This window comes from Rhinolophus sinicus, chromosome 1 (assembly GCF_057876585.1).
Source record: "Rhinolophus sinicus isolate RSI-liver-muscle chromosome 1, RSI-T2T, whole genome shotgun sequence".
Lineage (NCBI taxonomy): Eukaryota > Metazoa > Chordata > Mammalia > Chiroptera > Rhinolophidae > Rhinolophus > Rhinolophus sinicus.
In genome coordinates, this window is record NC_142501.1 from 107781996 (window position 1) to 107796287 (window position 14292).

Consider the following 14292-nt stretch of genomic DNA (forward strand, 5'->3'; position numbering starts at 1 on the left):
AATGTTTTCTTCATATTTTCTTTTGTTTCTTCCATAAGAAGTGAGAAAGTGAAAATGAGATTTCTACAATAATGCATTAGGGGGAAAAACAGTAAACCTAAAAATTTTTCACCTGTCTCCTGTAATATGAGTCTTTGTGAAGATTACAGAACATAGCAATAAGGAACAGATAACATTTTAAACATTTAAAACGGAAACTGGTCAAGAAGGTAACTTTTTCAGATAGTGGGAAAAGATCTGATGTAGGAAACTTTTTACACGGTTTATTCTTGACAAGAGGAGACAAATTGCTGTCAATCCACATCTTACCTTAAATACTTCCATTGGAAGAGGAAACTTTGCAGCGTCAATAAGGGATTTTTCCAGAGCACATTTCCATTCAGAGGCCATCTTCAAAGGATAGATTTCTGTATCAACAGCAAACCACATAAGAGTTTAAGGACTGAAATGTTCTACTGGGTGGTTCTTTCTTGAGTTTTATCTTCCCGGGACTTTATAATAAGCTGGAACGCTCAGCAACCATAAAAACGCACACCCTGCCTGCCATAAAAGACCACCTGCTAAAGGGATTTTCTGAAGTTAAATAGCAACTTGGGATTCTGCTTTCAGAAATGAAGAATAAACTTAATAGGGCTCTTCTTCAGGGAACATTTGCAGGTATTCTGTTGGCATTCTGTAAGTAATTTGATGGTATAAATCACATTAGCAACATCTTCAGTCATCTGCTGCCCCAAATTCTATATATTACCTGGGAAGTAATATCCACTGATGAAGAACTTACTATCTGATAAATTGCTAAACTAGAAATGACTCTTCTCTGGTATTTCAGTTATTACAACATTATTTTTCACTAAATCTCTAGGCTCTCATGTGCTAAAAATAGTCCATGTAAATCAGAAAAGTTATTAAAAGGTAAATTAAAATTTACCAACCAAGTTTAATATTTATACTTGAAACGTTGCTAACACACCACGTGTAGCCCATACTTTTCCCGCGGTGGTGGGAAGAGAGGGATTTACGAACGGAGGTGACGCTGTCCGAATGCACAATTTGAAAAAAAAAAAAAAAAAAAAAATTGGTTGAGCACAGTGTGTTGTTCACCGATTGCTGACACAGCGGGGGAATTTTATGATCTGATCTCAACAGATTTAAGACCTTATCAAAACAGGATTTGCAGAAGCACTCACTTTTAAGTAGATATGTTTATACCGTCCCTATATCAACCCCGGATCCCTCAGACAGACAGACAGGGTATGAGTATGAATCTAAGCAGTTGAAAGGCAACTTTAAACTTCTGGGGCTATATTTTTAATTTCTTGCATGTCTGCTTTTTCGCATGGAGCCATATATTATGATCCTCACCGCTTCTGAACTCACCTTGAGCTCGAAGCCCCCGTGTTTTGGCAGTTTATTAGGCTTTTCAGACTACCATAATTATGGTAGCCGAAAGGTGCGGCCACAACCAGCCAAGTAACCAATGCTTTGCCCCCGCCATTCACTGTCAGTTACATGAAGACACAGGAAGGGTCATTAATGACTAAACAGGCTCCCTGTGTATATAGTGTCTAGAATCTTTCTAGCATTTCATCTACACTCTTCTACCTCTGCGAATGTTTTTTCCAATTTGGCATTTCTACGTTAGACCAAGAATAGAATGTGATTCTTCTTTAGCAGTAACTGCCATATTGGGGAAAGCACTGTGGGGCCCCAATAAATACCCTCTACAGAGAAGAAAGGAATGGTCCCTCCAACATCCCAGGTGGTGCTGAGAACAACGGAAGGGGCTGCTGAGAAGAAATCGCTTCTCAAAGAAGGAAGAGGGACCAGGTCACGGAGCCCTATAAACTGTCCCATGAGGGACAGAAGGATCTGCTAGAACGTCCCAGCGGTTCAGCTTGGCATCGAAATCTCCGTGAAGGGGGGAAGCAATTACGAGGACTCCAGTGGCAAAGCCCAGAGGACGGCAAGTGCTGCATCTAAAAGGGGTTGGGGGTTTGGGGTAAGCAAGAGCCTGGACCTCCTGAGGAGACAAGAATAAACTGGCTTTTCCAGGAATCTGGAAGCCTAATACGTAGGAAGTTCCACGTTAGCATGTTGGTGAATGGAGAACCGAGTCACAGGAAAGGATGACAATTTCCAAAAGGCAAGAGCAAAGGGAGGGTCTGCAGACATAAAGGGAAGAAAAGGTCCCCTGTGTGGGCGCTCTGAGGTCCTACAGTCTGTCACTGAGGTCTCTGGGACAGGAGGAGAGACAGAGAAGAGGGTAATAGGAGAATGGTTAAAGAAAATTACGCAAAGCAGGAGCAACGAAAGCCCCAAATGGCTATGGTTAGTCCCAAACTATCAGAACTGAGACAGGTGACGTGCAGACCCCAAGTCACCCCAGAGAGCTGAGCCCTTGGTCACCTGGTGCCACCTGTCTCCCACCAAACCATAGACAAATGTAACAAGAAGCCCAGTGCAAAGGACTGAATGTTTGCATCACCCCCGAATTCCTACGTTAAAACCCTAACCCCCAGTGTGATGGTGTTGGGGGTGGGGTCTTCGGGAGGGGATTAGGTCATGAGGGTGAAACCCCTGTGAATGGGTTAGTGCCCTTATAAAAAAAGACCCCAGAGGGCTTCCTCGCCTGTTCACCATGTGAGGACACAGTGAGAACACGGCCATCTAGGAACCAGGAAATGAGGCCTCACCAGACAACGAATCTGCGGGTGCCTTGACTTTGGACTTCCAGCCTCCCGAATGGGGAGACATAAATGTCTGCTGTTTATAAGCCATCTACCCTAGTCTGTGGGGTTCTTTCTGGGGATATTAAATCCTAACATGGAATTTAACCCCATGGCAAGGCACACTTCTTTTCTTAAAAGGTGAAAATCACCTGCAGTTTTGTCGGGGTGCTCAACTACCTGCAAAAGCTACACACCTAGTGGTTTGAATAAGCAGAGAACAATATTCCATTGTATGTTTCATTAGACAAGAGGCACTTGGTTACACTGGAAAATTTATGAACAATAAATATCACCATTAAAAGAACATAAACCATTTTCTTAAGATTGATCGTGTTGCAGGTAATTTAACAGAGTGTATGTATCATGTCAACTTCTGTGTGTGGGGAAGTAATAAGTAATTAAAATCTGTCCTGCTTCATCTTTAACTAGAAGCCTAAGTAAAAATGAGGTGACCTCCCTTTGTGCAAGTGTTTGGCTGGCTGATTCCTGGTAAGTGCTACAGGAAGCAGGAGTGTACAAAATAGTCACCTCACAGCCTCAAGAGTAAAGAAGGCCTCCAGGGTGATCCTTTTCTTTCATGCACCTCCAAACCTCTACTCCTTCCTGCTCCACCTGGTTCTGACCAGTGAGGAAAGACTAATCTAGGCTTATTAACAGACACTGGAAAATGTAATGGACTGAATATTTGCATCCTCTCAACCCTGATGTGTTGAAGCCCTTCCCCCTAATATGATGATATTTGGAGGTGGGCCTTTGGGAGGTAATTGGGTTAGATGAGTTCACAAGTGTGGGGCCCCATGATGGGACGTGCTCTTGAACAGAAGAGACCAGAGCTAGTACGCTCCCTCTTTTGCGCCCCGTCCTCATACACACACAAAGAAGAGGCCACGTGAGAACACAGAAGGCGGCAGTCTACAGGCCAGGAAGAGAGCCCTTACCAGAACCCAGCTGTGCTGTCACCCTAACCTTTGCCTTCCAGCCTCCAGAACTGAGAGACAATAATTCATGTTGTTTAAGCCACGCAGTCTATGGCATTTTGTTAGGGCAGCCCAAGCTGACTAGTACAGAAAGCCAACAGCTCTGTTTGGACAAAGAAACAGTTCAGACAGGAAGCATTTAAGTTAGATGCAGAAACTTCCTGAGTCTAGGAGCTATCTAAAATAGGAAAGAAAAAGCAAGCAAAAAAAAAAAAAGTTGACAAAGATTTAAATATATACCGGGGGTGCCAAAAAAATATATACAAGTGGACACTGGGGTGTGCAGCAGAGAGGGTACAGAAAGCACAGAGAACTAGCACAGGCTTATCTCAAAGTGTGCCTCCCCTCCCCCAAGCCCTTCCAACTGCTTCTCACCACCAGTTAATGCTCAATACTTTGTGTTTCTTTAAGGATGCTGGGGACACATTTTGAGTGTCCTGTCGCATTTTGTTTTCTTCTCCCTGAACGTAACCTTTCTCGCTACAATTTAAATGTTTGGAAAATAATGTCTTGATGAGGAATGCCTTTCCCAAAGTCTTTAAGGGACTGCCACAAATTCTGCAGTGAAATGGACAAGTCATGTCCAGAAAATTACTCAGTAAACACAATTTATTCTTATCATAGAAAGACATCAACTTATTAAAAGAGAGAGAGCTCTCGTATGCAAATGTTTCCTAAGTTTCTACCTTGACACTTTGCAGTCTCACTGCTGAGTAGACGCCCGTGACTTCACAGTAAAGGAACAATCAGAGAACCTACGTAGCCACTAGTCATCCTTTGCTTTGCTATAAATTTTACACTGGCATATATATGTTTCTCCTGAAATTTATAAAGCAATTAGGTACTAAGCTAAGATTTATACACCCAACTTTCCACACAAAGTAAATTTCTCCTGCAGCGTTATGAATCCCAAGGCAAACGTGAGCTTAGATCTTTCCTCATGGTGCTGACAAGCCCTTTGTTTGTCATCAAAGTCCCAAATTACTCAGGGTATAAATGGATTTCTTGGCTGCTTCTCAAAACGTTGACAACAATAATACTCATAAAATACCATGTTACATGTCTATATGCCTGTCACATTCAACACAAATGCAAACACATGAGCCCCAGAACCAGGGAGCTTTTCAATTAAAGCCTGTGAGTGACAGAAAAAGGAAATATAACTTCTCAGCTTCATTTACTCAAGACTAACAATGGCAGCTAATATGGGAGGAAAAAAATTCCGGCAATTTTAATAAAGCAAAGAGCTAAGGTCTTTGCTTCCAAAAGACCTGTGAAATTGACCAGAATGAAGATCAGAAATTTCTAGAAGAAATGAGTCCTTCTTCCTTGGCATCTGCAATGCTATGAGAATCCAACGCTTTTGTTCAGAGGCTACCCATCAAAAGGTTGGTAAGGCTGGTAAGGCCATTAAGGGGAATGGAAGGGAACGGGCAAGGGACCTAGGATTTCATTGCAGTGCATCCCCCCACAAGCTAGGTGACCTTGGAAAAGTAGCTTAACCCCAGTCTAAATGTTCTCTGCTGTAACGGGAATATACCAAACATGCAGCACTTTTTTTGGAATCAAATAAGCAACATAGCAGATGTAAAACCACCTCGCACATAGTAAACATTCAAGAGAAGTTATTTTGTAAATACTTAGATTATGGCCCAGTGAGGTATGTCAGAAAGCATAATGCACTATTCTATCCAATTAAGTCTAGGGAAGGTCACTTGACAGAGCTTTCAAAGCTCATTAAAATCTTTGATGTACCAGGAAAAAAAGCATGATGATGTTTTTCTCTTTGCTTTTTTCCAGGTCAGAACAAATTATACAACGATAAGCACTTGGTTTGGATATTTGGATGGATGGATGGATGGATGGATGGATGGATGGATGGATGGATGGATGGATATAAATGGAAGGATGGCTAGCTAGATGGATGTGGGCATGCACAAATGTATGGACAGATAGGAGATTTTGGAACATCCTTGCAAAACTATTAAAATCCCCAAAGAAAATGGGAGAATATGACCAATTCCCAATCTATTGTGTCTTTCATTTTTGAACTAGTGATTCCAAAAGAACGAGGTCAACGTCACAGCCTCCAACACAACTTTCTCCTTTTAGAGCACTATTAATTGAGGTCTTGGGTTTTATTCTCCATAGACAGTATTCTGAAGTTAAAACGCTTAATATTCACATACTCAGATATACAAGATACAACAGAGTTCATACATGTTTCCAGAGACATATACAAGAAAATAGCATCACATCTTTTTCCCAAACAATCCACAACCACGAAAGCCTCGGCCCTTACCTGAAGGTGGGTCCATTCTGTATTTATTCTCTTGACACCAACCAACTGGTCGAAGTCTGTAATCCAAGTAAAACAACCACTGGTCATAGGATTCAGTGTCCTCCAATCCCACATAGCGAAGGCGTAATCTTCCTCCAACATTTTCAATCACACTAACTATCCAGTACTGAAAAGGGTTCTGAGAATCCTGAAGTTCTATTAAGGAATCAACTGTAATGAGGTCTATAGGGCCTTTCCCTCGCAGAGGCTGTTTAAACAGAAGCAAAACTCCTTATTTTAAACTTTATTTTAAGGTTCTCATGGAAACAGATGACAGCAGAAGATAATATTTTTTCACACCATCATCCAAGCTATTGGCAAACAGTCTGGTGTTTCCCTCCACCCCCATCCTTTCCACAGCCCTCGCCCCCTCCCCTCCCCCCCAACACATTTCCATTTGCCCATCTCTGTATCTAACAACAAAAACCACAAGTCAATAGAAAAATAACAGTTTGTGCTAAGTTCTCACCAAACAAATCACCCTTCCCAGACAAAATTGTATTTGTTAAAAATGAGTATGCTTTTAAGAAGAGTTATACCCAAATTTGCCTCGAGCTAGAAAAGATGTGGTAGCAAAACATCTACTTTTGTAATAGACAGATACATCAAATATGGGGCTACAGATTTATACGGGACTCAACAGACATGTATCTTACAATGGCCACTGATGTAATAATCAAGACCCTCTCATACTTCGATTATGTGCATAAAACATGCATATGTGTAGATGACATGTCTAATACACGTTAATGATATATACTACATTACACTATTATGTAAAGTTATTTCTACATTTAACCCAATAATTGGTTTAGAGAATATATGTAATTACTGCCCCATCTAAGTGAACTTCTTAGCATATGTTCACATATGAAAAGGTTGTTTGTTCAACCAGCCTTGTAGGCAAATATGTTTCTGGAAAAAAAAAAAAAAACCTAACAGAGCATGACAATTTGTCCTTTGGAAAGGGTGAACAACCATCATTTTGATTTGTTAACCAAACAATGAAAGTAGTAGTCATTAAAAATAAACAAATATACCAGGCAAAATCTTCACAAAACCAAACCCAATAACCCAATATATTAGACAGTAGTGTTCCAAAGTATCAATATCTTTTATGAGACAAAGGAAACTTATGGTTCAGGTTAAGAGAATAAAGATATTGTCAAAATCCACACTGTATTCTTTGTTCTCTATTGTGTTTCCCCGTTCTTTGTGGGCATTCTTCAAAGAGATTTGGTAACTCAACAATTATGACACAGCAAATTTCTCTTCCTGTTCTATTACATATAGTAAAATTAAAATGTTTTATCCTAAAATTACTTTCAAACGAACTACCAAGATTTCAGATTAAACTACTTTTCTTTCAGTACCTTAAAATTACCTTAGTCATATTTAAATATGTTCAGCCATTTTTTCTCTTGTTTTTATAAGAGAGGTTAATTCAATTGTTACTTAACACCATCTGTTTAAATCTTGGGGTTATGCATCCAGAATGCAATAGTTACAGAATCGTTTGGTTACATTATAACCATTTGGTTATAATAGTTACAGAACCATTATATTCTGAGACTATACTAGAGCTTATATACACAGAAGAGGAGTTGTCAACTACACAAAACAGTTATTCGACAGGATTGTATTTATATTCACTAATATAGGGTAGAGGTTTAAACATACAGGACAGTGGGAAGATATTCCAACAAATTATTATGTAAAAATGTGTTCACATGGGAGCAAATTTCCCATTGATTGATTGTACCACAGAAGAAGATCCTCCAATGCCATTAGAATCAGTAACCTAAGTAATTCAGGAAAAAACAGGACGTTAGGCTCTCTGGACATAGATACCTGTGTGTACACAGGTACCTGCAGAAGGATATATGCAAAGGTGCCGTCAGGTTTCAGCTCATGTAACTGTGATGCTTCAGACATAGAATAGCTGTATAACAACAATACATACACCTTCCAGGAGGTTGGCAGGTGCTGTTCGGGAACCAGTCAAATCACGAATGAGAAATTCTGTCCAGTCTGTGTACTTCTCTTTGATGGCTGGTGAGACAAAGGGAAAAAACAACAACTTCAGCACAGCAGTGGAATATCAAATAAACTTAAAATCACAGACTTTTCTGTGTGTGTATATATATATTGCTATTTCAATACTTCTCTTAATTTCAAACACCATGCTTAAGTATATACTAAAATTGCGACCACAAATCTGTCAACGATGCGTGACTTCACAGCTACCAGGTGTGTAGGTGTTGTTGGGCCTCAAGAAGATTAAAGAAAGGAGTTCTGAAGCCTTACAGCAATTCAGAAACTTCTGTGAACAACAAAGTTATCGTGAGGTATGTCATTCCGGAGGTTCCAAGAAAGAGATCAATGAGGACTAGGAGAATCAGAGAAATTTCCCAGGTGGGAACATAAAACCAGGCTCTGAGTTATGTAAGAGGTTTATACGGCAGAGAAGAGGAAGAAGGGGTTATCAGACTGAGAGAAACAGGCATATGCTAACGAATGATGGCGTAAGGGAGGAAATGCAGGCAGACAGTGGGGTCCCAGCACAGAGAACACTGGGAAATAATATTAGGTGGTAGAACAAAACTATGGACAGCCCAGAAAATCAACTAAGATGTTTAATAAATAGGAAATGTCTGCTTAAAATGAATCTGGCAGTACAAGAAAGGTTTGAATGGAAACAAGGCTAACGGCAGGAAAACCAAGGTAGATGCTACTGCAGGTAACTAAGTACAAAAGTGACAGGGCCCAAAACAGGGGTGACAGCTCTGTGAATAAGGAAGCAATATATCAGAGACATCTTTTGGGAAAAGAAACATCACACCTTGGAGACCAACATTCGACAAGTGCTCAGAACCCTAAACCTGAGGAAAATGTAACTTCTGGCATATCTCCCAATATAAATTTCCAAAGCCTTCCACAGGTTGCAACCACATCCAGGACGTCCCTGAGCCTTCCCAGGGCGCCGCAGGGCTCACAAACTCAGCAACAGGCGAGCCGCACATGTGTCCCGGATCCCAAACCACCCTCAGCGATGCTGACCTTCACAACACATGACGAGCCAGTGGGCCTGGGTGCTGCCTGGTACATGCAATACTTAGACTTTGTGAAAGGTTCCAGGCATGAGTGGTGTGTAAATTGTGTAGGTGTTTCAAAAGGACGATTCCTAGCTCAAACCTAAAGGAATAGAGTTATTACAAAAGGACACCGGGCCATAATGGTGGGGTGGGAAAAGTGACATCATGACAAGGGGTGAATCTGGGCTCTGTTATCACTGGTTATGGGACTATGAGTAATTTATTCAATTTCTCTTGCACTTTTTCCTCATCAGTATAATGGTGCTAACAACATTTTGCTTATAGGATGCTACAAGGATAAAAGACACCTATGTCCATAAAATGTAACCATCTATAAACATGAGGTTAAACCAATGGGGCGAGGGAAGATGGACCCCAGGAAGTGTTCTGACTACAGACAACCTGTTAAACTCTGTGATTTTCAGCCCCAAGAGGGCCGCCCACCCACCTGGCATTCCAAGTCCCCAGCCTGCGAGACCCCCTCAGCTGCAGCCCCCAGGGGTGCCCAGGGTTACAGTGGCCCCCACAATGCTTTAGCGGTCTTCAGCCTTCCTCAGCTTTCAGGCTGCCAGAAACGTTATAAAATGTCTTTTCTGCACTGGTCCCTCTTCAGTTCTTTTCTTGTTGTTGGTTTATGTACTTTTCATTCCTTTACTATCACTTTAATGGGGTCTCTGGAGGAAGAAGAGATAAGTAGACAGCTCAATCCACTGAATCTGCTGGCTCACAAGAGAACTGGGCCTTTACATAAGACGTGAGGTAGCAGCCTCTGACTTACCAGGAAAATATTTTTTAACCCTGAGTTTGCTGAAGAAACAAAGAGGCAACAGTGGACCTTAAATTATGAACAGAAACACCTACACTTACTATGAAGAATAAAAGACTACAGAGTTCTTTCTCTTGGAGATTTTTAAAGGAGAGAAATCTATATTAATTCTTCATAGAGGGCTCGAATTAAATTGTTCCTACAAACAGAAGGATAGGTCATAAAAGGATTCAACAGGATTGATAAGTTCCTACTATGTGGAGTGGACCACATTACGTACTACTGGAGCTCAAGCATATAGATAAAAAGTATTCTGGTCCTTAATCATAAATATAACCCCGACAAACACAGAACTTGTGATCAATGCCATAAAAAAATGCACACAAACACACATACACATTCCTTAGCCCCTGTTATATCTAGATTAGAGGAAAGGTTTCAATTTGCCCTCTCAGGACTCTTTCAGTTGTATAAATATCCTTATATAATTACAAAAAGCATTATCATGGGCCGGCCGGTTAACTCAGTTGGTTAGAGCGGTGCTCTTAACAACAAGTTGCCAGTTCGATCCCCACATGGGCTGCTGTGAGCTGCGCCCTCCACAATCAGATTGAAACAACTACTTGAGTTGGAGCTGATGGGTCCTGGAAAAACACATTTAAATAAATAAAAATAAAAGTTGAAAAAAAAGGCATTATCATGATTTTGCTCTGAAGAACACAACAAAGTCATTATTGAAGAACTGTTGGAAGCAAATGACAGAAACTTCTCATAGTAATAGTTAAATAAGTGGTACGAACCTCAGAATAGTCTATATCATTAGAACATTTAATATTTGTGCCATGATCATTAAAACCTCGGTCAGTCCTGGATCCCCGCCCACCCACCCACAGCGATTCTGACCTTCACAGCACGTGACGAGCCAGTGGGCCTGGGCGCTGCCTGGCACTGACTCTTGTAAAGAACAGCCTTTGCTACTTACCACTCTACATATCGCTTAGAGTTTCCTAAGTATTGGGAATAAGAACAAGAACTTTTTGTTGAAATGAGTTCATTATTGAGCCATCTGCGACTTAATGGTGACCACCGCAATGGGCGGTTGTAAGAATTAAATGAGAAAATAAATACCACCTTCCCAGCACTTATTACTCAGGTGTACAGTGTCGATCCTTGTAAAAAGTGAACTGTTCTTGCATAATGCAATTGATCATTCCTTCTTCAATGCATTCAAATATTTATATAACGTGCTATGTTTTCTTTCCGAAGAACACATGTGAAATGTCTCCAACTACTGCTTTAATTATAGGCTGTCAATTTTTTGCAATCCAAATTTAACTTTTAATAAACCTGTACATGACATCATGGATACAAAATGATGGTCATGGGTATAAAATCACATAGTTAACATTTTATTAACTTGAAAAATTATAATTAGAATAAAAATTCCTTCCAGTGTATGATGGCACTTAGCCTTCTTATCGCTTCATTTCCCTTTCCTAATTTGGATATTAATGCTAATTTTGCCATCCTGGTCACATCCTGAAACACTGACAAACTGGTACCTCTCCCCACCCCCCCAAAAAATATACCTTATTGAAAATAATTCCTAATGCAAACCATTATGGGAATCCAATTCACTTTTAGCTTCTATTCCTGTTTCCTCACATTTTACAAAATTGATCACACGGTTAAAATGCAATCTCTCTGGCTAAGCTTAGCAATAATATCTTAACACCACAGGATACACTGTGCACGAAGGTCATTATTCCACAGTCATTCGCTGATGTTTTTTACAAGCAGATCAATAGTGAATAGATGATTCACAATGCTTACATCAATGTGAATGTTTATACACACAGCTATGTATGCTTATTTTTCAATTGACACTACAGAGCATACTACAGTTCCTGTCGTCTACATTTCTGCCACATCCAAATCAAATTTCTGTTCTTGATATTATGCACCAAAGCACACAGAAACAAGAAAAATAGCAGTTGAGATAGTAATCATAAAATCAGCATTCATTCAAACCAGATGTCTTCACACCTATATACTCCAATCTGGCTTAGCAGTTGTTTTGCAACTTTACTTTTCGTCACTTAAGCTATCCCTACAATTCACACAAACTGCAGCTTACTGAAAAAGAACTGTATTCTAATAAGTTCTTATTGTATTTTATTCTGCGTGTTTAAATAAGGCAAATGCCTCAATACGTATCTGTTTGCAGTAATGTGTTCTCAAGGGGATTTGGGGGCAATGGCGTAATATTTTTTGCCAGCTCCTCAGAATAGTATCCAGGGCCACCTAGGGGAGAAGCAGCAGGGAAAACCTCCATCAGGGACACACAGGGGTCAAGTAGTGCTTACCTAAAGGTGCTACCCCCACCTCCATGACTGTTCTCCGTCCTCAAAAAACCCCACCCCCAGCTTTGTTGGCCAGGTCCAGCGACTTTCCCATCAGCTACTATCTCCCTTCCCCATTTCTGCCTCATTCTGCCTCCCATCTGTGCCCCACCCCCACCCCAGGAAACTAGAGCACCTAGACTTAAAACTACAGTGTAAAGAAAAGACCTTTGGCGCAATCATCACCTACAAGTACTTTTTTAGAAACTTCCCTTGAACACTCTTTTTGGACAAGTTAATACCTTATGTCTTTGCTCCCTCCAAAACCAAACTTAAGCAAAGAAGTCTTATCTCCCCACCCACCGTTCAACTCAATCACCTTCCTCCCTCATAACTGCCAAGCCCCTGGACCACACTTGGCTCCAGAGGCCTGCACATACCCATGACGGGCCAGTGCCTTCTCTCAGGCCTTACCTCGCTGTCTGGCACAACTGACCCTTCCTCCCTTACCGTGTCCTCTGTGGCCTCCAGGACAGCAAACTGAGATCTTTTTCTTTCTATCCCAGCCACGCCTTCTCTGTCCTCTTGCCTTCCTCCTCTACCCCACTTGCAATGATTCAGGGTTACTTAGAAATTGGTACAGGGCTGGCTCTCCTTGCTTCCCGCTCGGCATCTACGGATCACTTCATCCACTCACATGACTGCAATCACATCAATACAAACAACTGCTGAGTTTCTCTCAGCAAACCGGACCTCTTTTCTGAGCCTCAGCATCACAGATTCAATGGCCTGATGTCTGTGAGGTTTAGAATCCTGACAGTAGGACAATTTCTATTTATTTTCTGGGAACTTAACTATTCACATCCCTTGTTCGTTTTTCTATAGAAATATCTTTTTTAGAAAAAGAATTAATTTGAAGGCGCTCTTTATATATATTAGATATTAGTGCTCTGTTAGCTATAGCACAGCTCTTCATATACGAGTATGATATTCCACATGAGCCTTTTAAAAGAAGACACGAGATCATGTCACTCACTCACTGAATCTTAGAATAAATCTCGAACTTCCCAATCTGGTGCAATGTCTTCGTGATCAGGTCTCGCTCTACTAACCATCCCTTTGCTTTCGACACTAATTTTCTCCAGATTCTCCTAATGGGCCCGGTTACAGGCTTTGCACACTCTCTTCCTTCTTTCCCACAGTCCCTCCCCACATCAGTCCTCATCCCTCGTCTCCCCGAGCTTCCAGGATCAATGGTAGGAGGCATGACAATTACATTCACCAACTTGTTGCAATGATGTTGCTAACCTTTTTTTATATCAGAGGGATTATTCATTAGGAATTTGTATCAACTGGACAAACAGTTAACCAAGTTTACTATTTGGAAGTGCTGAAAAGGCTGTGTGAAAACGTTAGACAACCCGAACTTTTTGCCAACAATTCATGGCTCTTGCATCACCACAATGCACCAGCTCACATGGTACTGTCTGTGAGGGAGTTTTTAGCCAGTAAACAAATAACTGTATCAGAAAACCCTCCCTACTCACCTGTTCTGGGCCCCAGTGACTTCTTTCTTTACCTGAAGATAAAGGAAATATTGAAATTTTGATGACATTCAGGATATCAAGGGTAATACGATGACAGGTATGGCCATTCCAGAAAAAGAGTTCCAAAATTGCTTTGAAGGGTGGACTAAGCACTGGCATTGGTGCATAGCTTCCCAAGCGGAGTACTTAGAAAGTGACCGTAGTGATATTCAGCAAGGAGGTATGCAGCACGTTTTCTAGGATGAGTTTGTGATCTTAACTGTCAGTCTTCATATTCTCTCCTGGTGTCCCCAATTCTTTCTCTTCATAGACTTAATTACACGCTTGTATTCACTTGTCTAATGACAGCCCTCATCTGACTGTCCCCTCCATGAGGCTGGGAGCCACCCACGTCCATCGTGTGACTACTGTGTACCCAATACCTGCAACAACTGTACACAGGAGGTGTTTGATAAATTCTTGGCCCAGGAATGGACGGGCAGAGTAGATGGTTTT

General features: G+C 41.1%; 1 protein-coding gene across 4 annotated transcripts in view; it reads right to left on the minus strand.

Moving 5' to 3' along the window:
* Positions 1–14292, minus strand: part of SFMBT2 (Scm like with four mbt domains 2) — a 200199-nt gene that overhangs the window by 95099 nt on the left and 90808 nt on the right. For 3 of the 4 annotated variants that reach the window (XM_019738252.3, XM_019738251.3, XM_019738253.3), the window contains exons 5-7: positions 8011–8099; positions 6009–6255; positions 310–407 (exon numbers count right to left, since the gene is read on the minus strand). In XM_019738252.3, the coding sequence (XP_019593811.2) occupies positions 310–407; positions 6009–6255; positions 8011–8099 (434 nt within the window). Of the gene's footprint in view, positions 1–309; positions 408–6008; positions 6256–8010; positions 8103–14292 lie in introns of those variants that run through there. The other variant, XM_074325015.2, reaches the window with a different exon arrangement.